The sequence below is a fragment of the Musa acuminata genome, chromosome BXJ2-3, assembly GCF_036884655.1.
Source record: "Musa acuminata AAA Group cultivar baxijiao chromosome BXJ2-3, Cavendish_Baxijiao_AAA, whole genome shotgun sequence".
NCBI classification, from domain to species: domain Eukaryota; kingdom Viridiplantae; phylum Streptophyta; class Magnoliopsida; order Zingiberales; family Musaceae; genus Musa; species Musa acuminata.
In genome coordinates this window covers 11,025,968-11,049,990 of record NC_088340.1, presented here as the reverse complement: position 1 = coordinate 11,049,990, position 24,023 = coordinate 11,025,968, and the positions used below count along the sequence as shown (strand labels likewise).

Below are 24,023 nucleotides of genomic sequence, written 5' to 3'. Positions count from 1 at the left end.
TTTTCTCATTTCCAAGCTTCTTAATTTTCTGTTCGCCTTTTCTCCAAGCTGACATTTTTTGCATCACATCCAGAAAGGAGTGGAATTTCAATGAGTTATATGCAAATTTAAGCTGAATTTGAAGTAAATTTGCTGAGCAATAAGATACAATTTTAAACAGAATTTTACGTGCAATCACGCTATGAACCGAAGATATGGAATCTAGTAATTGTCCGAAGAGTAAGCCCGGGAAAAAATAATAAACAACAAAAATTTTGGCATCCGACCTACAGGAAGATTTCTCAACATACAGGATTTGTCAAGTTTCTCTTCAAACATCATCATAGTGATCCTTTACACCATCTTTCTTACAAAATTATCCATTCTAAATTAACAAAAAGGGGGGAACACAAAGCTATACAGACTCAAGATACCAAGCCACCTCTTTAAATTGATAGATCACAATCTCTTCCAAGTAATACTGAAGCTAAAAACCAAACATGCAAATTCCAGAGAGGGCATAAGTAACAGCAAATATTTGGACATTAAACTTGTCCGTCACACCGGTATGACGTCAACATTTGAAGTGTCTTCACATCGTAAGACTATTCCGTTGAGGTTCGCTGGAGCTATGCACTTTGCCCACTGGCATCCTGTAGAAATGGGCTCAGACGGAGGAACTATCATCAAGACATTGTCGTTCTTTCGAACAACCCCCATTACACTTACAGTGCTGCCCTCTTTGACATAACTGCATCGAAAATGATCAAGTGATTAACCTAATGAATCCTGTAGAAAAAGATATGTAACATGGTAATCCCTTCGCTCATCAGTTCCTATGAATAGTTTAAAACATGGGTTTGTGAAAAGGGATTCTGATGAGAAGACAATACTCCAACCAGAAAAGGGAATTATTCACCTATCAGAACAAAAAAGATAATCCTAGCATCTTCCTTCTTTTTGTCTACCACAGAAAGACCATGCAAAGAGCCAAAACAATAACTATCTGGTGATATACTAGCAACTATAATTTCAGATTACCCTTCTTTCAGGCGCATCTCGCGGTCGTCACTAGAAAGGCTCCTCTCTTGCAACCACCTGAGAAATTCAGGAGACAAGTCCTTGTTGTTTGGGTTGATGTCGACAATGAGGGACTCATCAACATATGGGGTCACCTTAGAACCATAACCAGCTTTGACCAGAGCTCTTAATCCAGATTGAAAATCAGATATATAAAAGTCAACCACATGCCTCTGTATCACATAAGATGACTGAGAGGGTCAGAACAAAATAATAAAACTAGAGCAAACATGATTATTGTTTAGTGTAAAAATTTCCAAATTATGATGGTTAAAATTTTCTCTGTTTTCTTTATTTCATATATAATTTATCTCTAATAAGTTCAGTTATTTTAAAAGGTGGCATACCTCCACTGTTCTTAATCCCCAAGTAAAACGTCGATGCTGGGGATTGGCAGTCTTCGAGTTCCAGCCCCTGTATTCATATAGGCCAGTAGATGTGTACACACATCTTGGAACCTTATGGTATGATGACTCGAGAGGAAAATTCCCACATGTAACAACCTGCAATAAGCTTAAGTTAAATATATAGAATTGCACCAAAGAACCATAAACTAAGGCAGGTAGGCAAACAGACAGACAACAGATACGCACACAGAAAGGAGTACTGGAAGTACATAAGAAATGTATTTAACAATATGCAGATTGCATCTTGAACTGAGAATTGGTAAATGAAAGGAAGGTTATAACTTAAACAAAAAAGGCATGTTTAGCAATACTTCACATATTAGACCATCAATAAAAATTCCACAGAAAGACAAAAGAAATAGTAGTTAAAAATTTTCATGGCATCTGCACTAAAATAACAGAAAATCCAAACATGCTAGTGAGTTCATAGGCAGCCTAAAGGGCACTGCTTGCAAGAAACTGAGAGCAATTCTGATCATCATATGCAAACTTGAAAAGAATAAAGGTAATTACTGAATGCTCCCTTTCACGATTCTAGAGAACAATAAAAAAAAATATATTTTTCAACTTACATACCCCGGAGACCTTGACATATTGCCCATCTTTTGCAGTTCTCAAATCAGCATCAGGATATTGGGCAATGAATCCTATGATTGCTCTTCTTCCAAAACAAGTATTCCAAAAGGAAAGCATGACAACAACTCCAAGTATAGTTACAACAAGAAGAAGAAGAATGGGATTGTGAACAGCACCAAGAATAAAGCCACCTGCAATAAAACCCATCACAAACAACAAAATCACAGACCAAAGGATGGGCTTAGGAAAGCTCCCCTTGAACAACTGATCATTCTCTTGGCTGAGATTAGTGACGGCTTGGTTATGAACAATGGAGGCATTATGTAACTTCATCGATTTAGTGGATTCCAGAGGTCCTGATAGTTTCCGGGGGGCGCCAGATGAATTAAGCGGCCCAGAGGAAATTGGGCCAGAAGTGATGAGACCTGTAGTGGGAAGCAGAGGGCCAGAATTTTGGCGAGCCATTTGGGTGACACCTCCAGATTGAGGCCCAGATGACTTCTTAACTGAATCTCCATGTTTAAGTGGCCCAGAGTTGGATTTCTGTCTACCGGAACCGCCAGTGACTAGTGAAGAACCAGAACCTGGAGCTGCATAAGAAAGAGAACCAGGATAGCTAGACTGACCAGAGGCATTAGGCATAATGGGCCCCGAGTTGGAAGCAGCACCACCAAACGATCGATTTCGTGAAGGGGCATTAGCAAGGGGACCAGATTTTCTAGACTTTTCCACATGAAGTTCAAACATCTTCCCAATTTCTCCAGACTTTTTAATATCTCCACCTGTATATGGCATGGCTGTGGAGCAAATTGTTGGAGGTTTCTCCTTGGGTTGCTCAGGTCGGCCTGATACATAGAGGCCATTGCTGAGCTGGTGTGATGGGAATCTGGAACCCATCAGGCTTCAAATGACAATAGATCTCGGAAGGCAGATGGCAGATAGTTAGTGTAGTCCACAGGGATCAGCACTGAGATTTAATATTTGAATCATCATGAGGCTCAAATTGCAAGTTAAGCACAAATCCACAACTTAATCTTCAAGCACTCTGTTAAAGCACCAAGAAACCATGTCAGAGATGAAGAAAGCATGTCCAGGCACACTCTGACATTAATACTAATAAACCAACATGCTAATATGTTCAGGTTTCTTACATCAGTGGTGAAGAATACATGCAATGCAATTAGCCCATTAGGACATTATGAAGTGATTAGAATTTGAAAAGAACAAGCAACTTTTGTAAACAAAGCAAGGCGTCTCCAAGCCAGAAGAGAATTTCAACATTAAATACGAATTAGGAAAATGACAGCAGAGGATGATAAGTGATAACCTATTCGAGCAAGAAAATTGGGTTATATCCAAAAATTAGCATTAATTCCATTTTTAGCATTGCATCTAAAGACAAGCCGTTGCATGTGAATCATAAGCATAGGCAGGGAATTTTTCAGAAAGGAGAACAATTACAAAGCACAAGGGATGGAGATGACATAAAAAATTTTCAGAAAGTCCTTGTGCATCCGTCTCGTCTTCCAATAGAAACTGTATCTAAGCCCCGTACTTGCACAGTAATATCTTTCATACTATGAATGTCGTCCACTTCAAAAATTTCTTTCCATGTGAAGTTAATGGGAAAAGAATCCGCGGCCTAATAGCCTCGTTTTACCATAACTCCCTAGCCAGAGTTGATCTCTTTATTTCAGTAATATATCACCTTCGAGTAGAAAAAGGCATCTCAATAGATTGATTGCCTTTGATTCAGTTTTCAATCTTTCACACTGGTTTAACCATCCTTTTATAGCTACCTATGGGTCATCATTAGAGATCTTCAAATTTATGAGTTCACATTGAAACCAACATCTGCAGAAGAGAGTCAAGAAACAATTGAGGGTGGCCAGAGAAGTTCTACTGAGCTTCCTATATTGAATTGCAAACCCAAACTATGATTTTCTTGAAGTCAGGATGGAATATTTTTAATCATGACAACATTTTTTGCATCCGGAATACAAATGGAAGATTCAGGTTCCACATCCAGAATTGCAAACCCAAACTATGATTTTTTTGCATCCAGAATACAAATGCAGCGCTAAAAGTTCCACACATCCATTTAGTCAATCCCATGATGTTAAATTGCTCGGGTGGTAATAGTTGGAGACTGCTTACAAGGCTTAAGTGGAAGACCTAAAATTAATAGTCGACACCTAGAAAAGTTACCTTGAAAATGATATAGATTATATGTGCATATAAAAATTAGGTGCAAACTTTTTCAATACGCATATTTTTTTATAAAACACATGAACATCACATGCGGTCTTCTTAGAATCACTTTCTGAAGGTCAGGTATGTTCTGATTACCACCCATGCCGCATTACTTAAAACGATAAGTATTCTTGTGTTTTTACCCTTTTTGAACTAAATCCTATTGCCTATTACTAGTCATTATTTATGGCCACTTACATACTATTAGGTGCTCCGTCAATTACTTGGCTAGAAACCGAAAAGCAGTGAGGCTGAGTGGATGTCAAAAGAAAAGGTACAAAGAGTAACACTCGATGCTTGCTCTAAAATAAGCTATTAAGCCTTGCGAGGATTCAGATTCTTGACGAACCCATAGTTACCATTGCCTATGAACCAAATGCAGGATCAATTAGAAAAATGAACACATCTAGAATCGACCTAAGTCACCAAAAATTGGGAAAAACATGTACAAAAAAAGTAGCATCTTTTCAGCACAAGTCTCCAAAATCATAACCAGATGGATCACAGCGAAAATCCAAGATTCGAGCCTTTGCACCATTTCCAAGAATCAAGCTTTTGACAGATCGCAGTTATCATTTGCATCAATAATTTCTTCCCATTCCAAACCCCCCTCGAAATTGACCTCACGAGGCAACTAGAACTCATAACACCTCAATCAGCGCCTACCAATGAGACAAAAGAAACACTTTTACAGGGGTAATGAACTTAAACGAAAAAAAACCCTGCTCGCTTGATTCCCCTCTCTCCGCCTCCGAAGAACTCACACTCGGATCCATGTCTCGGAAGTCGCAAAGAAAGAAGACCAACAGTCTAGATCCAAAACTAGAGGGAGGAATCAAAACCCGCACTCCCCATACTAATTAGAACCTAACAAGCAATACCCAATTACAAGCGGGGACTCGAGATGCTGCTGTCAACGCCCCCAACAAACCACTCAAAAGGAAACCAAACAAGAGAGAGAAAGTCCCCTACCTCGACGAATTTCCGCGCGCGTTGGATGAACTTAAGAGCCTTCGGGCGGATCATAAGCAGGCGGAAAATGGAGCTAAACTGCTACAAAATCGCCGCAGAGAGATGTGGACTGACCCAAACAGAACCTCGACACAGAGAGAGAGAGAGAGAGAGAGAGAGAGCGTGGAGGCAGAGCAAGAAATAACAGGGGGGAGAGAGAGAGAGAGAGAGAGAGGAGTACAGCTTCCAGCTTCACTGTCTCACCTGGGTATTGGGCTGTAACTTTCTAATGGATACTCTTTTCATGAAATGACCATAATAGCCTTAGGGTTTTCCATCACACTCCTCTTCCTAATGTTTTCTAAGAAAAAAAATATTATTATTATTTTTTATGCCATTTGCTTTATGAAAATAAGTGAAAATGGATAAGAACATTTTAAGCCATTCTTAAAAAAAAACAATTTTGTAATTCCACAACTAAGGATGTGTGTACTTCCAAACAAATACCATTTAATAATACTAAGTAAGTGTCACCACTTTGTCTTTGTTTAATCTCAAACCATTTTAGTCATTTGGTCCTCAGAACTATTATTTTATATCATGGAGAGCGTGCATCTCTGTCGGCTGTCCACAAATTGCAATTTATATGTATCACTGTCATTTATTTTCCTTTATGTTTTTTTTTTCTTTTTCCCTAATGTATCTTTGGTTAAATTGTTATTTTTATTAATATTTCCTTGTCTTTTCCTATATAGTATAATAATAATAATAATAATAATAATAATAATAATAATAATAATAATTTGATGGTTTTCATTATATACACAGAGAGGAAGGAAAGTATAATTTTGTCCTTACGTTATCTCATCCATATAAACTTCAAACTGAAAACTTAGGCTTACTTATTCTATCACATCGAGTTCCGATCCGACCACAAATACAAGTCTCGTGTTAGGTGGCCGCATTCAGCTGCGGCGGACAGAGTTGATGGTGTTGGGTGGCGTTGCAATGAGAGCAATCACCACCTCCTTGCATGAGGACTTCTTTTTGGAATCATTGTGCGTGGTTGGGGATTAGAAAAGACTAAGGAGGTCAATCCAGCTAAGTATCTTTAATCTTTGTCGATCCAGCTAGCTAAGGAGATTAAATATAATGGGGTTAGAAGGAGGAGCTACTGATGTGGCTGGCTTTCAAGGAAGGAAGGAAGGAAGCAGCGAGCATGGTCCTGTAAAGCAAAGCAGCATGATGTGAGTCACATTATTTTGTGCCAATGGCTGCAGCTACTCCCAGCAGTTTGTACTGGCAGCAGTGTCGTCATCACATGGCCTCCTCATGGTTTTGGTGATACCATCACCTGGTTTGCCATCTGCAGGTTGCCCCCACCGAGAGACAAGCAGAACTGTGCTGCTCTGGTCTGCAACCAGAGCTCACAGTTTTGGGGGAGGGATCAGTTCATGTGGCATATGAGGGGTCGTGATGGCTTCGCTGACAGCAGGTGGATAAAAATCTTTTGAAGCTGAGGCTTACCCACCATGAGCTACAGTGTTTGACACCATCACTCGGGGGTTCAACTCATCAATGCATGCGTTGCACCGGTTTCTCTGCCACCTTGATGCATGATTGGACTGCAAAACAATTTGAGAAACACAACATCAGCAAAATCAAAGTCGGGATACTGTTGTGGTAGATGAGGAAATATAAGTTTCAGAGTCGATCAACCAGCTGGGGAGAACCGATGCAGGGGAGAAATGGATTAGGTAGAACCTTGTGGTCAACGAAATTATAAATTTCAAGAGAGACAAGTTTGATCTGTCGTTGCTCTCACAAAAAACATTACTTGCTCCATCTAGTCAAACATCCTGTCAAACAACCATTCACAAAATGATATTTAATAATTTGATCTCTAGATTCTTCCTTTAGAAAAAGGAAGGAAGAAAGAGAGGGAACAAGCATGTCTGCTATTGACAGAAGGGGAGGGGGAGGAGGTATCAGTCTAAGTTTAGACTGGGCCAAGGATGTCTGCATTCACAAAGTGTAAGCTTTGGGTAGAATCAAGTTTATTTATATACAAAAAGACTGTGTCATCTTGTATATACATATACAAGATTATGAAGTTTCTTTTTTACTAAGAATATTAGTTTGTACTAATATCAGTGACCAAAAAAAAAAAAGATACGCAGAGTGAAGTCCAAATAGTTGAGATATTGAAGTTTGTTGTTGAACAACTTGCATCTCATAAATATCCAAGATTGTTAATAATAATGAAGTTTTTCTTTTACTAAGAATATTACTTTAAACTAATATCAATTATGAAAAAAAGATTCATATAGTGAACTCCAAAATCCAAATAGTTGAGACATTATGGTTTGTTGTTGTGTTGCATACATAACAAGTGTTTTCCCATTATCAGCAGGCTTTCCTTGAAATTAATCTTGAATCAGTTGATGAAAAGCTATAATTGGATGGTGCACATTAATTTCTTGTTACCAACAGATGCAAAATGCAAGTGAATACAATGCCTTTAAACGCAAAAGCTAAGAGAACTCAGTTGTTTCTTTCATCTTGTAAGAGAGAGGAAGACCATTAATTAACCGATATGCTAACATAGTTTTATGAGGTCTCTGACATGTTTGCTTAAGATAGACTTTGTAAAGATTGTGTCTCAACTGACCTGATGTTTGCAAGTTTGGGTTCCAGAAATGTTCAGAGGACATTCTACCATCTTGGTGGTGATGTATGCCTTGCTCTGGAATTCCTTGTATTGTGTTTGAGTCTGCAAAGATGTCAATATACAACACAGAAATAGTACTAAGCAATAAGCATCCATTGCAATTTGATTAGTTTAGTTCCAAATAATTAAATCAAACTCATCCAGCAATCCCACCAAAAAAAAATAGTAAACACCTAGAGCTAGCAGAAGACAAGAAATATTAACCGAAACAGGAAAGACAGGATAAAAAAACAAGAAACAAAAATGAAGTTTTTTAATGTTTCTAAAATAATCATCCATGAACAACAGTTTTCATTGAGGAATGAGTGACAATAATTGGCTGCAAGAAACAGGCTATGGTTTGCAAAATAAATCTGGAACATTTTTTTCTCCTTTTGAATCTTCATCTAACATACCACAGGCAAAATGACTATATGGAGACTCAGCTGACCCCTCTTTGTAACCAGAGCATATCTTGTTCACTAAGCAGCTTGTTTTAGGTGAGGGGAAAAAATAAGAAAAATTCTTTTTTGCTCTAAACTTTCAACTTGATGAGACATCCTTCTCATCATGTTTATTGTCCTTAATCAAGGGAGTCTTGCAGATATGTCATGCCAGATTTCAATGCAACTAAAGCGTTATGTTGATCATAGTTGTCCTTGATGTAGTTTACTGCTTTTCATGTTTTAACATAAATCAAATGGATTGTAAGATTATTTGAAACTACTGAAAATATGCATTCCCTCTCTCGGCTTCCAGGGCAATATTACAGATATTGACTCTCTCCAAGTCCTACATCAGGAAAAGTACGACGTTGCTCGATCTTATCTTGCCTTCTCATTTGCACAAAGATTCGCCCATAAGTTGGAGACAAGCAGAGAATATATTCCTAGACCACTCTTCTTGGAAGCCATGTCCTTACCTCATAAGCATTTTATATTGTTCTTGTGAACTGTTTTCTTTTCCTCTAGTAAAATAACTTCCATATTCCAAAAAACACTTCAGGGAGATCCTGAGGTTAGATATCTGAAACCAATTTCTAAGATTTTAGAAATTCCTAAGAAACTAATCAGAAGATGCATGACTGCAAAACCATTCACCAGCTTCTCCATAACTCAAAAAACAAAGTTAGCTGCAAATTTCTTTGAGCAGGTGAAAGATCTATAAAATGAAAGTTGCAAAGAAAAGCAAACATAATTTGTCCTTGGTACAAAGGAAACATAAACATCGTTCATTGTGTTTCTGAATTTAGATCAATTGACATGCATATTTCTGGTGGAGCATGAATTCATTCACAAAATTGTATTATTAAAGTATCAAAATCTCCACAACTCTTTTTCTTCACCACCAGTCCTCAGCAGGTTGGTCGCAGAACAACCAATCAATGTAGCACTCTTTTTTATGTTTACTGAACTGCACATAATGGATGTTTGGACCTCTTCTGATGAAGACGAAACACTAACAAGTAATATACAAATTCTAATGAACCAAAGGACAAATTTCTCAGCTATCCTCGTCTCAGAAAGACAAAGAGTGAACCTCTTGATCCTAATCCAAGCCTTATTTTCTCATCAATATATGTTATTTGAAGCTTGACCTCGCTTTCACCACCGTACTGGAAGCCCAGTGATCCTACCTTCAGTTGAGGGGGTTCAAATATGACTTGAATCCATTTACCATCTAATACCTTCAGCTTACCTGGAAAACCATAAGGACTCCATATTATCTCGTGAATAGGACAAATTCTTCACAATATCCAATTTGCATATATTTATCATAAAAATGTTATCTTGGTTGTATTCCAGCAAAGTAGAGAGAAGTTTGAATCATCACAATAAGCAAGGTGAAAACAGAACAAAGTGGAAGACGGAGATATCAGTGCACAATTACCTTTCAAGGACACTTCTCCATCGAGGAAACCAAAAGCAGAGAAGGATACTTTATTCCTCACGATATCAGGGGCTTCCACGACCTGCACCATTTCATTTGTCTTGAAGACAAGTCGTCCAATTGCGCTCCTGTAACCTCCTCCAGGTGATGTCGGCACCGAGCAATAGACCACATCCCAATCTGAGTTATATGACAAGACATGAGCTTGCTAAACCAATGACCGCAAAGTTCAGGCGAGAACATGATGATTTCATCACTGCCAATTTTTTCTAACTGATGGTGTGTAAAGGAGAGCTGCCACAAATCTTACACGACAAACTGGAGTTTCTAATAGCTTACAGGCAAGTCTCAGCATCTGAAATCCACGAAGGAGAACGATGGTTCAAGAGTCAATTAAGAGTCCTTATCTTGGATTCGATGCATGATGGTTTGCTGAGAACTTTAGATATGTAACTGCTGGCTTAATTGGATCTTGGTCTTTACCTCCAAATATGAGAGGGCACTTAACAGGCTCATCGACGCAGTATCCTGCAAGCTGACTTGCCACACTGGCCACCTCTTTGTGCTCGTCCTTCGTAAGCGAAACTCCCCGATCAGTTCCCTTCACCTACAGCAAGATGTGATTTTTTTTTGCTACACACAACGATTGATCTGGAAATCGTACCTTAAAATGCAGATAATAATCATCAAACCTAACAGGGGAAATTTCAATCCAACTCCAAGCTCCCAACCAAAATGTTGTGGAGCTGATGCATATTCGATACTCTTCTTTCCTCCTAGATCTTCATTTCTTGCGCAAAAGGAAAAATATCTGAGATCGAGAAAGAGGACCGAACCTTGGAGAGGATGGAAGCAACGAGATCGTCCGGGGCCGCCACGAAGGGCTGCGCCGAGACAGAGGCGCGGACGATTGGGATCTTGCAGCGGTGCGTTTGCGGAAAGACGACGCGCTGATTGGAGAGCGCAGGACGGGAGACGAGGGTCGCGGGGGTGAAGAGAGCGACCGACGAAGCCATTGTCGTGCCCGCGTTAGCTCCTCGTCCCCCTTTGTGTCTCCTTATATATCTATTTTTTCTTCGTTTTGTGATTGGCTATATTTAGATTTTGGATAGGGGGCGTGGGGCCAGGAGCTGGGAACATGAGCCATGTGGCGAGATCTGTGGCCCCGATTGGACCATGTAATATTTGATTAGTGGCCATTGGATTGTAGGATGGACTGGCCTTGAACGTACCACGGCGTCGCTTAAGATTCGACTTAGGTTGCGACCTTGTATCTTGGATTTACAAGGCAGGAGCCGGAGGAGGGCGAGGCGAAGGGTGCGGCAGACGGAAGGAACGGACGGGTAGCCGGCGATGGGACGCAGCGGGCGGTCGAAGGCGTGGCACGCGTCGCAGTTGACGAGGCGGCCACGAGGAAGTTGGCGCCGTGGAAGGCGACGTCGAAGGCCTTGCAGAGGAACGCGTCGTCAGGCTCGCACTAGAGGGAGGCGGCGCCACCGCAGAGATCGCAACGCTTGTTCGTGTCCGGTGCACCTGCCAAGCGGCGACGACGGAGGGCGGGTTATCTTCGATTCGGAGGGGTCAAGGACATAAGAAGACATCAATCACACGGTGAGACCAAATCTTTTAATGTGAAAAACCCAGCGGAAAAAATCATGGGACCGTAGTCCACCTCAAACTTCCACTATGATAACAGGTTTACAGTAAATCTTCTCTAGAATAACCAAATGATCATAATAATATCAAAAACATAGATCTTAGTTCAAGAATAGCATATCATCATCACATAGGATGGATCTAAGAATTCTAGATCTCACAAAGTAGGTATAACAGAAAAGTACCTCAGAGATGGTAAACTGCAGATCAACACCTTTATGATTGTAAAGCTTCCTGCAAGGATTCTCTGTATAAAATTTGAGTCAAAACTGATAATGTTTGGCTATTGATCGTCAAGCAAAAAACTTAAGATCCTAATCTTTCTCTCTCCTTACGTCGTCGCTTGCTGCACGTATTCACTGTGCGCTCGTTGCCCTCTCTCTCTCACCCTTTGCTACCCTATATCTTTTTTACCTTTTAATTAATGATTTGGGCTCTAAAGGTCCAATTGTCCAAGCCCACATATGGGCTGGACCCAACAATTCTCCCCCTCCAGCTCATATGGTGGGTTGTACTATGCCCGCTCTTCGCCTACATGCTTCAAGCTTCTCTTTAGGCAAAGACTTTGTCAATCCATTCTCATTGGTATGTACTTTTTTCAATTATAATTCTTTCAACTTAAGCACATCATGAATCCAGTGATATCTCACATCAGTATGCTTGAATCTAGAATGGTATGTTGAATTCGTAGAGAGGTGAATGACGTTTTGACTATCACAGTAAACAGTATATCCTTCTTGTTTTAAGCTCAATTCCTGTAGAAACTTTTTCATCCATAAAGCTTTCTTACAGGCTTCAGTAAATGCAATGTATTCTGCTTCTGTGGTTGATAGAGCAACATAATTCTATAACTTAAACTGTCAAGAGACTGCTCCCCCTACAAATGTCATTAGGAACCTCGAAGTGGACTTCCTAGAATCAGTATCACCTGTCATGTCTACATCTATGTAGCCTTCTAACATAGGTTCATCATTGTCAAAATATAAACACAACCTAGAAGTACATCTTAGATATCTTAATATCCATTTCACTACTGCCAATGTTCCTTTCTAGGATTAGAGAGAAATCGGCTGACAATTCCAACTGTATGAGCTATATCTGGCCTAGTACAAACCATAGCATATATCAAACTGCCTACTGCAGATGAGTAAGACACTCTGGACATTTCTTCTTTTTCTTTCTCACTTGTAGGACATTGATTCAAACTAAGCTTGAAATGACTTACAAGTGGAAAACAAACTGCTTTGACTTTACTCATGTTGAAACTTTTACAAACCTTTTCAATGTAAGTCTCTTGAGATAGCCAAATCTTTCTTTTTTTCCTATCATAAAGAATCTTCATGCCAAGTATTTGTTTCACCGATCCCAAATCTTTCATGGCAAAAGACTTACTTAGCTCTCTTTTAAGCTTTTCAATTTTACCAACATCATGACCAACAATTAGCATATCATCAACATATAGCAGGAGAATAATGAAATCATCATCTGAAAATTTCTTAATAAACACACAATGATCAAATGTGGTTCTATCATACCCTTGGCTCATCGTAAAGGAATCAAACTTCTTGTACCACTATTTAGGTGCCTGTTTGAATCTATATAAGCTCTTCCTAAGCTTACACACCACAACTTTGAAACCTTTTGGTTGCTCCATATAAATTTCTTCTTCTAAGTTATCATGAAGAAATGTTGTTTTCACATCAAGTTGCTCAACTTCTAAATTCAAGCGGGTAGCCAAACCAAGAACAACTCGGATAGAGGACATTTTCACCATAAGAGAAAATATTTCTTCAAAGTCAATACCTTTCTTCTGACTGAATCATACCTGGTATCTTTGTTGTGAGCTATTATTTTCGGTCTTCAATTTGTAAACTCATTTGTTCTTGAGAGCTTTCTTCTCTTTAGACAATTTTACCAAGTCATTGTTGAATCTCGGATTTTGATGATGAAGTCAATTGTCATTTGTTGTCTAATCTATGTGTTGAGATAAGTGTGCAGGATTAACTACGATGAAAGTTAGACAAGCAGCAGGAGTTGCGCCGGAGTCAAGTTCATGATCACGTTGGGAGTTCGAGAGTTCGACGGAAGTTCGGACGGTCGTCGGAGGTTCTACGAGAACAGATCCGAGAAGTCCAGAAGCTTGCCAAGCGAAGCTCGTCGGAACTCGCCAAGTGGATCGTCGCAAAGTCCAGGAGTTTGCCGGAAGTCCGCAGAAGCATCACCGAGGGTTCATCGGATGATCGACGGAAGTTCGCCGGAAACTCGCCGGAAGAAGCGATTGACGCACCGAAGCAAAGCTGCAGAAATTATCTTAGATCTAATCGTAGTTAGCACATTGATTAAGTTGGAAAATGGGAGGTGATCCCATTAGCTTAATCTTGGGGCAATTGAGCCCCTGAAAGACTGAAATTGGGCCGAATCTAACCATTCGGACCCTGATTGCACCAGGAGGTGCAACCGCCTAGGCCAGGAGGTGGCACCGCCTGGGCTAAGCCTCCCAGCGAGACTGGGCGGTGCAACCTCCCCAGCCAGGAGGTGGCACCGCCTGAGCTCAGTCTTCGAGCAAGACTGGGCGGTGCAACCTCCATGACAGAGAGGTGGCACCGCCTGAGCTCAGTCTTCGAGCAAGACTGGGCGGTGCAACCTCCATGACAGAGAGGTGGCACCGCTTGAGCTCATTCTTCGAGCAAGACTGGGTGGTGCAACCTCCCTGACAGAGAGGTGGCACCGCCTGAGCTCGGTCTTCGAGCTCTGGCAAAGAGGTGCAACCGCCTCAGTCAAGAGGTGGCACCGCCTGGGCTCAGTCTTCGAGTTCTGCCAGGCGGTGCAACCTCTCCAGTCAGGAGGTACAACCGCCTGATCCCGGAATTCCGGGATTTGATCGTTTTGAGCTCCAAATTTGAATTGGGTTGGGGCCTATAAATACCCCACCCATTCAGCACTAAAAAGATATAGACCTACACCGAATTCTTGATCTTTTCTGTGATTCTAAGAGCTCAAATTTGTGTAAAGTCCTAAAGCTCTCCTCTTTCTGTTCTTCAAGTCTTGAGTTGTAAAGAGAGGAGAGAAAGGTCCTGTAAGGGTTGTCTCCTGAGCCCATCAAAAGGAGTGAATCTGTAAAAGGGCAGTTGGCCTTCGCCTATTGAAGGAAGGCCTCTAGTTGACGTCGGTGACCTCGTCGGTGGAGGAAGCCAAAAGTGGAGTAGGTCAAGACTGACCGAACCACTCTAAATCTCTGGTTTGCGTTTATTTTGAGCACTTTATCATTACTGCAAACCTCCTACATAGCTACTGCTCTCTGCGCCTTTACGAACAAGTTTCTAAGTGCTGATCTTTCCGAATCTGCATTCAGACGTAAATCGTATTTTCATACATTACAGTTTACGATTACGTTTTGTAACTGCAAACTGTCTTCTGCGCTTTTACGAACGAGTTTCTTTGAAGTTTACATTTACGTTTTGATTCTATTTATAACTGCAAACTGTCTTCTGCAATTTTACGAACGAGTTTCAAGGTTTAGACGAAAATCTGCATTCAGACATAAAACTGCATTTAGACGTAAATCGGCTTTCCTCGTATAATCATCAGATTTCATATTACGTTTACGTCTTGAACTGCATATTGCCTTCTGCGAGTCTACAAACGAGTTTCAAAGTTCAGACGTAAATCTGCGTTTAGACGTAAATCTGCTTTTTGCAGATTACTTTTTGGGCTGTACAATAGCAGAACACTGTCTTTATACTTTTGCTTAAACTGCTTTTGATCTAAACAAGTGATTTACGCAATCTGAGCTTAGACGTAAACTGCGCTTAGACGCAAACTGTGTTTAAATGCAAACTGCGTTTAGACGCAAACTGTGTTTAGACGTAAACTGCACTTAATCATAAGTAATCGGCTTTTGCATCAAAATAGTTTTTATCGAACGAACGCAGCTTTCATTTTTAATCGCTGAAAGATTTTCGCTGCACTAATTCACCCCCCCCCTCTTAGTGCTCTCGATCCTAACAATTGGTATCAGAGCCCGGTTAACTCTCACACGAATTAAAATCCAAGAGAGATGGCTTACGCCGGAAACCAAGAGGGCCATTCCATTACACGTCCACCCATATTTAATGGGACGGACTACACCTATTGGAAGACCCGAATGAGGATCTTCCTTATTTCTATGGACATAGAACTCTGGAATCTTGTTGAGAATGGTTTTTCAAAGTCTTCTCTTCCAATGATCGATTGGAACGATTCGGATAAGAAGGCTTTCGCTCTTAATGCAAAGGCTATGAATGCCTTATTTTGTGCACTTGATAAAAACGAGTTTAACCGTGTTTCAACTTGTGAGACTGCATTTGATATTTGGCACACACTCGAAGTGACCCATGAAGGCACAAGTAGAGTAAAAGAGTCAAAAATCAATTTGCTGTTACATTCTTTCGAACTTTTCCGGATGAAACCGAGTGAAACCATTGGCGACATGTTTACCCGTTTCACGGATGTCGTCAACGGTCTAAAAGGACTCGGAAAGAGCTTTTCGGATTTTGAGCTTGTTAATAAGATACTAAGATCCCTTCCTAAGAGTTGGGATCCTAAAGTCACGGCTATTCAAGAGGCAAAAGATCTGCGAAATTTCCCTCTTGAAGAACTAATCGGGTCATTAATGACCTACGAAATGACTTGCAAAGCTCATGAAGAGCAAGAAGACATCCTTCCAAAGAACAGGAAGGATATGGCACTTAGAACTTTGGAAGATCACTTGAGAGAAAACTCAAGTGATGAGGACTGTGACGATGACTTGGCACTTCTAACTAGAAAATTTAAAAAATTCATTAAAAGAAACAAGTTTAAGAATGATACTAAAAATAAACTTGAACTCAAGAAGGATCAAGTTATTTGCTATGAGTGCAAAAAGCCGGGACACTACAAGAGTGATTGTCCCTAAGCCAAAAAGATAACAACAAAGAAGAAGGCGCTCAAAGCAACATGGGATGATTCGAGCGCATCTGAGGAAGAGGAGTCTAACACCGAGCAAGTTGCTCATTACGCCTTAATGGCCATCGGAGAGGAGGTAACGAATTCATTAAATGCTGATTTATCCTTCGATGAATTATTAAATGCTTTCAATGACTTATTTGATGAATGCAAGAGTATCAGTAGAAAATACAAATTGCTGAAAAAGGTGCATGATAGTCTTACCTGTGATTTTGACAAGTTAAAAATTGAACATCATGATAGTTTAAATTCATGTATCAAATGTCATGATTTAGAAACTTTCCAAAAAGAAAACCTGCTACTCAAGGACACCTTGAAGAAATTCGAGGTTGGTAGCAAGTCATTGAACATGATCCTTGCAAACAAGGGTCACGTTCCAAAAAGAAGTGGAATTGGATTTGTGAGAAGTCCTCACCTAAATCCAACCACTTTTATAAAAGGCTCCATCTTACATGTTCAACACCAAGCAAAATGCAACTTTTGTTGCAAAATTGGACACAGGACACATTATTGTCCATTCAAGAAAATTAGTCCAAACAAATTGATTTGGGTTCCTAAAGGAACCATGATAAACTCTATGCAACATGATAAACAATGTAGATCTATCTTTGAGGCACCCAAAAGCAAATGGGTACCTAAAAATTATCCTTTCTTGTAGAAACCCACACCATCCCAAGCTAGGAGCAAGAGATGGTACCTTGATAGTGGATGCTCAAGGCATATGACCGGAGATCCATCTCAATTCTCTAAGCTCACTAGCATAGATGAAGGCTATGTTACCTTCGGAGACAACAACAAGGGTAAAATAATTGGCAAAGGAACCATAGGTAACAAATCCAACTTCTTTATTGAAGATGTTTTGTTAGTTGATGGTTTAAAACATAACCTCTTGAGCATTAGTCAATTATGTGATAAAGGATACATTGTTAAATTCGAATCCAGTGCTTGTATCATTGAAAAACCCCATAAAAACATGTCTATGATTGCATTAAAACAAAATAACGTATATACTATTGACATCAATGATTTGTGTAATGAAATGTATTTTTCAGTTTTAAACGAGGATGCTTGGCTATGGCATAGAAGATTAGGTCATGCTAGCATGAAACTAATCACTCAAATATCATCTAAAGAACTTGTAAGAGGAATTCCTCATATCAAGTTCATCAAAGATAATGTATGTGATGCTTGCCAATTAGGTAAACAGATTAAGGGTAGTTTCAAAACTAAAAATCAAATAAGCACCTCTAGGCCCTTACAATTGATCCATATGGATTTGTTCGGACCAATCTCTTCATCAAGTCTAGGAGGTAGCAAATATGCCTTTGTCATTGTTGATGACTATAGCAGATATACATGGACCTACTTCTTAAAACAAAAAAATGAATGCTTTAGATATTTTACCAAGTTCTGTAAACTTGTTCAAAATGAGAAGGGTTCTATGATTTCGTCAATAAGAAGCGATCATGGTGGAGAATTTTAAAACCACGATTTCCAAGAATTCCGTGAACTCAATGGATATAATCATAATTTCTCTACTCCAAGAAATCCTCAACAAAATGGGGTAGTAGAAAGAAAAAATCGAAATCTACAAGAAATGGCAAGAACCATGTTGAATGAACACAGCCTACCCAAATACTTTTGGGCCAAAGCCGTAAACACTGCATGCTATATTTTGAATAGAGTACTAGTAAGACCCTTACTCACCAAAACTCCTTATGAGTTATGGAATAACAAAAAACCCAATGTTTCATATTTTAAAGTCTTTGGGTGTAAGTGTTTTATCTTAAATGAAAAAGATAACTTAGGAAAATTTGATGCTAAATCCGATGAAGGAATCTTTCTTGGTTATTATTCGGTTTCTAAAGCTTTTTGTATCTTCAATAAAAGAACTTTAATTATTGAAGAATCCATTCATGTTGTTTTTAATGAGATTTCTGAAATTAAGAAAAATGATCTTGATGATGATGTTAATTTTGATTCCTTAAATTTAAATGAAACCCCTTCTCCATCTAGCAACTTGGATGCATCCACTTCCGAAACATCCTTACCCAAGGATTGAAAGTATGTAGATGCTCATCCTAAGGAGCTAATATTAGGAGGCACATCAAAGGGGGTTCAAACACGATCTTCTTTTAAAAGTTTTTGTGCCAACGCCGCCTTTCTCTCCCAAATTGAACCCAAATGTGTTGATGAAGCCATGAAAGATGATTCATGGATTATCGCAATGCAAGATGAATTGAATCAATTTGAGAGAAATGAGGTGTGGACGCTTGTTCCTAGGCCAAATGACCATTTAGTAATTGGTACTAAATGGGTTTTCAGAAATAAGCAAGATGAAAATGGTATTGTGGTTAGAAACAAGGCTAGATTAGTGGCCAAAGGTTTCAACCAAGAAGAAGGTATCGATTACGAAGAAACCTTCGCACCTGTGGCTCGATTGGAAGCCATAAGGATGCTCCTTGCCTACGCTAGTAGTAATAATTTTAAGTTATTTCAAATGGATGTTAAAAACGCTTTTTTAAATGGCTTTATTTCCGAAGAAGTTTATGTTGAACAACCTCCTGGATTTGAAAATAATAGCCTCCCTAATCATGTGTTTAGATTAACTAAAGCTCTCTATGGTTTAAAACAAGCCCCAAGGGCTTGGTATGAGAGACTTAGTTCTTTTCTTATCAAAAATAACTTTACAAAAGGCAAAGTTGATACTACATTATTTATCAAAAATTTTGAAAATAATTTTCTCATTGTTCAGATTTATGTTGATGATATCATCTTTGGCTCTACAAATGAATCTCTTTGTGAATCTTTTGCTAAAACTATGAGTCTTGAATTCGAAATGAGCTTAATGGGAGAATTAACATTCTTCTTAAGTTTATAAATCAAACAACTAAGCAATGGCATCTTTATTAGTCAAACTAAATATATCATGAATTTATTAAAAAGGTTTAATATGAACAACTCAAAGGCTAGTAACACTCCTATGAGCACCTCCACTAAGTTAGAAATTGATGAAAGTGGAGAAAGCTTTGATCAAAAAACTTATAGGGGGATGATAGGAAGTTTACTTTACCTCACTGCCACCAGACCAGACATCATGTTCAGTGTAGGACTTTGTGCTAGATTTCAATCTAACCCTAAGATATCTCATCTCAAAGCAGTTAAAAGAATACTTAGATATCTTAATGGAACCACAAATCTAGGATTATGGTACCCAAAATCAGAAAATTTTGAGTTAATAGCTTATGCTGATGCGGACTTCGCTGGCTGTAGACTAGATAGAAAAAGCACATCAGGATCATGTCAATTTTTAGGACATGCCCTTGTTTCCTGGTCATCTAAGAAACAAAGCTCGGTTGCTCTATCAACAACCGAAGCTGAATATATTGCAGCAAGTGCATGCTGTGCACAAGTTGTATGGATGAAAAACACTTTAGAAGATTACAAAGTTAATCTTAAAGATATTCCCATTAAATGTGATAACACGAGTGCAATATGCTTAACTAAGAATCCTATACAACACTCAAGAACAAAACATATTGATATTAGACATCACTTTATACGAGATCATGTCACTAATCATGACGTAACCATAGAGTTCATTGATACTAAACATCAACTAGCTGACATTTTTACAAAACCTCTAAGTGAAGAACAATTTGATTTCATTCGAAGAGAATTAGGAATGTTGATGTGTCCGAATAGATAAATTTGTTAAAATTATTTTTCGGACTATATTGACAGATCAAATCACTTGATTGCCATGTTTCTATATGTGAAAATCTGCAACAAAATTTTGTCCGAATGCATCTTATTTATTCGAATGCTATAAAACAGATTTTCTCGTACACTTTCATGAAAAATAAGTTTCTCAAATAGATTTGATGAAGTGATTCATGTGTATGTATTCCATTCTGCAAAATATTTACATAGACAATGAATTATAACAAAAAGGGGAAGAAGTATTTAAAGCAATCTGTGTAAAATTCCTCTATAAGCTTGCTATTATTATTTTCCTAGCATCATAATTATTATGCTTTTTGTTGATGACAAAGGGGGAGATATATGAATTGATAAACACTGCTATGATTATGCCATCCTTGCAACACAAGAGATATATGAACATGTGCTAAAGTTTGCATTATGTTTGCATTATGCCCTGAGTTGATATCTTATCATGTGAAGAAAATGCAAAACTTGCTAGAATATTTCAAATGTGTGCATCATGTAATAGTGCTTCACAGCTTTATATGATAATACATGATGAATAGTTACAATCACAATCATACAAACTTGATGATGTATGTCAAGCCTTGACATCATCTTTGAAGAGATACCTCATGATGAGTATCATGATGGGAGTATTGATAAGTTTAACTGATCTAACTTATCAATACGTCACTTGAATTCTTAGGTCTTGAATTCAAGGTTGACTTATCTCAACTATGGCATATAGACAGGGGGAGTTAAGGATAACTCAATTATCAATTGATTGTCATCATCAAAAAGGGGGAGATTGTTGAATCTCGGATTTTGATGATGAAGTCAATTGTCATTTGTTGTCTAATCTATGTGTTGAGATAAGTGTGCAGGATTAACTACGATGAAAGTTAGACAAGCAGCAGGAGTTGCGCCGGAGTCAAGTTCATGATCACGTTGGGAGTTCGAGAGTTCGACGGAAGTTCGGATGGTCGTCGGAGGTTCTGCGAGAACAGATCCGAGAAGTCCAGAAGCTTGCCAAGCGAAGCTCGTCGGAACTCGCCAAGTGGATCGTCGCAAAGTCCAGGAGTTTGCCGGAAGTCCGCAGAAGCATCACCGAGGGTTCATCGGATGATCGACGGAAGTTCGCTGGAAACTCGCCGGAAGAAGCGATTGACGCACCGAAGCAAAGCTGCAGAAATTGTCTTAGATCTAATCGTAGTTAGCACATTGATTAAGTTGGAAAATGGGAGGTGATCCCATTAGCTTAATCTTGGGGCAATTGGGCCCCTGAAAGACTGAAATTGGGCCGAATTGAGCTAACCATTCGGACCCTGATTGCACCAGGAGGTGCAACTGCCTAGGCCAGGAGGTGGCACCGCCTGGGCTAAGCCTCCCAGCGAGACTGGGTGGTGCAACCTCCCCAGCCAGGAGGTGGCACCGCCTGAGCTCAGTCTTCGAGCAAGACTAGGCGGTGCAACCTCCATGACAGAGAGGTGGCACCGCCTGAGCTCAATCTTCGAGCAAGACTGGGCGGTGCAACCTCCATGACAGAGAGGTGGCACCGCCTGAGCTCAGTCTTCGAGCAAGACTGGGCGGTGCAACCTCCCTGACAGAGAGGTGGCACCACCTGAGCTCGGTCTTCGAGCTCTGGCAGAGAGGTGCAACCGCCTCAGTCAAGAGGTGGCACCGCCTGGGCTCAGTCTTCGAGTTCTGCCAGGCGGTGCAACCTCTCTAGTCAGGAGGTACAACCGCCTGATCCCGGAATTCCGGGATTTGATCGTTTTGAGCTCTAAATTTGAATTGGGTTGGGGCCTATAAATACCCCACCCATTCAGCACTAAAAAGATATAGACCTACACCGAATTCTTGATCTTTTCTGTGATTCTAAGAGCTCAAATTTGTGTAAAGTCCTAAAGCTCTCCTCTTTCTGTTCTTCAAGTCTTGAGTTGTAAAGAGAGGAGAGAAAGGTCCTGTAAGGGTTGTCTCCTGAGCCTATCAAAAGGAGTGAATCTGTAAAAGGGCAGTTGGCCTTCGCCTATTGAAGAAAGGCCTCTAGTTGACGTCGGTGACCTCGTCGGTGGAGGAAGCCAAAAGTGGAGTAGGTCAAGACTGACCGAACCACTCTAAATCTCTGGTTTGCGTTTATTTTGAGCACTTTATCATTACTGCAAACCTCCTACATAGCTACTGCTCTCTGCGCCTTTACGAACAAGTTTCTAAGTGCTGATCTTTCCGAATCTGCATTCAGACGTAAATCGTATTTTCATACATTACAGTTTACGATTACGTTTTGTAACTGCAAACTGTCTTCTGCGCTTTTACGAACGAGTTTCTTTGAAGTTTACATTTACGTTTTGATTCTATTTATAACTGCAAACTGTCTTCTGCAATTTTACGAACGAGTTTCAAGGTTTAGACGAAAATCTGCATTTAGACGTAAAACTGCATTTAGACGTAAATCGGCTTTCCTCGTATAATCATCAGATTTCAGTTTACATTTACGTCTTGAACTACTTATTGCCTTCTGCGAGTCTACAAACGAGTTTCAAAGTTCAGACGTAAATCTGCGTTTAGATGTAAATCTGTGTTTAGACGTAAATCTGCGTTTAGACGTAAATCTGCTTTTTGCATATTACTTTTTGGGCTATACAATAGCAGCACACTGTCTTTATACTTCTGCTTAAACTGCTTTTGATCTAAACAAGTGATTTACGCAATCTGAGCTTAGACGTAAACTGCGCTTAGACGCAAACTGTGTTTAAACGCAAACTGCGTTTAGACGCAAACTGTGTTTAGACGTAAACTGCACTTAATCATAAGTAATCGGCTTTTGCATCAAAATAGTTTTTATCGAACGAACGCAGCTTTCGTTTTTAATCGCTGAAAGATTTCCGCTGCACTAATTCACCCCCCCCCCCTCTTAGTGCTCTCGATCCTAACAGTCATAAGTGTGGTTATCATACAAAGATATCATCTCTTCTTGCATGGCTTTAACCCACTCATTCTTATGATCATGTTGAATAGCTTTTTGGTAAGTTTCTGACTCTCCCCCATCAGTAAGTATAACATACTCATGTTGAGGATATCTGGTAGATGGTTGTCGCTCTCTAATGGATCTTCTCAATATAATCTCAACTGGTGGTGGAGGTGCTTGTTTAGTTGGTTCAACATCATCAAATGTAGGAGTATCATCACTGGCATTCTCACCACAATCTTCTTGTTCATCTCCCCCATGATCATCATGAACTACAGATGAAGGAACTAAACCCAAACTCCAAGAAATATAAACAGAGATTTTTGGCTTCTTAACATTATCACCATCATCAAACAATTGGTCTTCAAGAAATACAACATCTTTGCTTCTAATAATCTTCTTATTCACTGGATCTCATAATCTGTAACTAAACTCTTCATGACAATATCCTAAGAAGATACATGCTTTTACCTTATTATCAAGCTTGGACCTCTTATCTTTGGGAATATGAACAAATGCTTTACACTCAAAGACTCTCAAGTGATTATAAGATATATATTTTCCTTTCCATATTCTCTCTAGAACATCACCTTTTAGAGGAACTAATGGAGAAAGATTTATGAGATCAACTGTAGTTCTCATAGCCTCCCCCAAAATAACTTCGGTAACTTGGCGTGAGAAAACATATACCTAATCTTTTCTTCAATAGTTCTATTCATCCTTTCTACCACACCATTCTGCTGAGGAGATATAGGAACTATTTTCTCAAGGTTGATACCATGGAACCTACAATAATTCTCAAAAGGACCCCTGTACTCACCAGCATTATCTGATCGAACACACTTTAGCTTTCTACTAGTTT

The 24,023-nt window shown here is 39.5% G+C and overlaps 2 protein-coding genes across 2 annotated transcripts; both read right to left on the bottom strand.

The window, feature by feature from the left end:
- Positions 1-287: 287 nt before the first annotated feature.
- LOC103973133 (uncharacterized membrane protein At1g16860) lies at positions 288-5,504 on the bottom strand. The gene is made up of 5 exons (XM_009387620.3): positions 5,268-5,504; positions 2,043-3,087; positions 1,407-1,562; positions 1,021-1,232; positions 288-730 (listed from the first exon to the last, which is right to left on the bottom strand). The coding sequence occupies exons 2-5, from the start codon at positions 2,937-2,939 to the stop codon at positions 538-540; spliced, it is 1,458 nt and encodes a 485-aa protein (XP_009385895.2). The 5' UTR covers positions 2,940-3,087; positions 5,268-5,504; the 3' UTR covers positions 288-537.
- A 3,739-nt stretch (positions 5,505-9,243) lies between these two features.
- Positions 9,244-10,890, bottom strand: LOC135607383 (probable plastid-lipid-associated protein 8, chloroplastic). Its single transcript, XM_065099158.1, has 4 exons — positions 10,683-10,890; positions 10,330-10,453; positions 9,847-10,026; positions 9,244-9,654 (listed from the first exon to the last, which is right to left on the bottom strand). The coding sequence occupies exons 1-4, from the start codon at positions 10,860-10,862 to the stop codon at positions 9,464-9,466; spliced, it is 675 nt and encodes a 224-aa protein (XP_064955230.1). The 5' UTR covers positions 10,863-10,890; the 3' UTR covers positions 9,244-9,463.
- Positions 10,891-24,023: the final 13,133 nt, after the last annotated feature.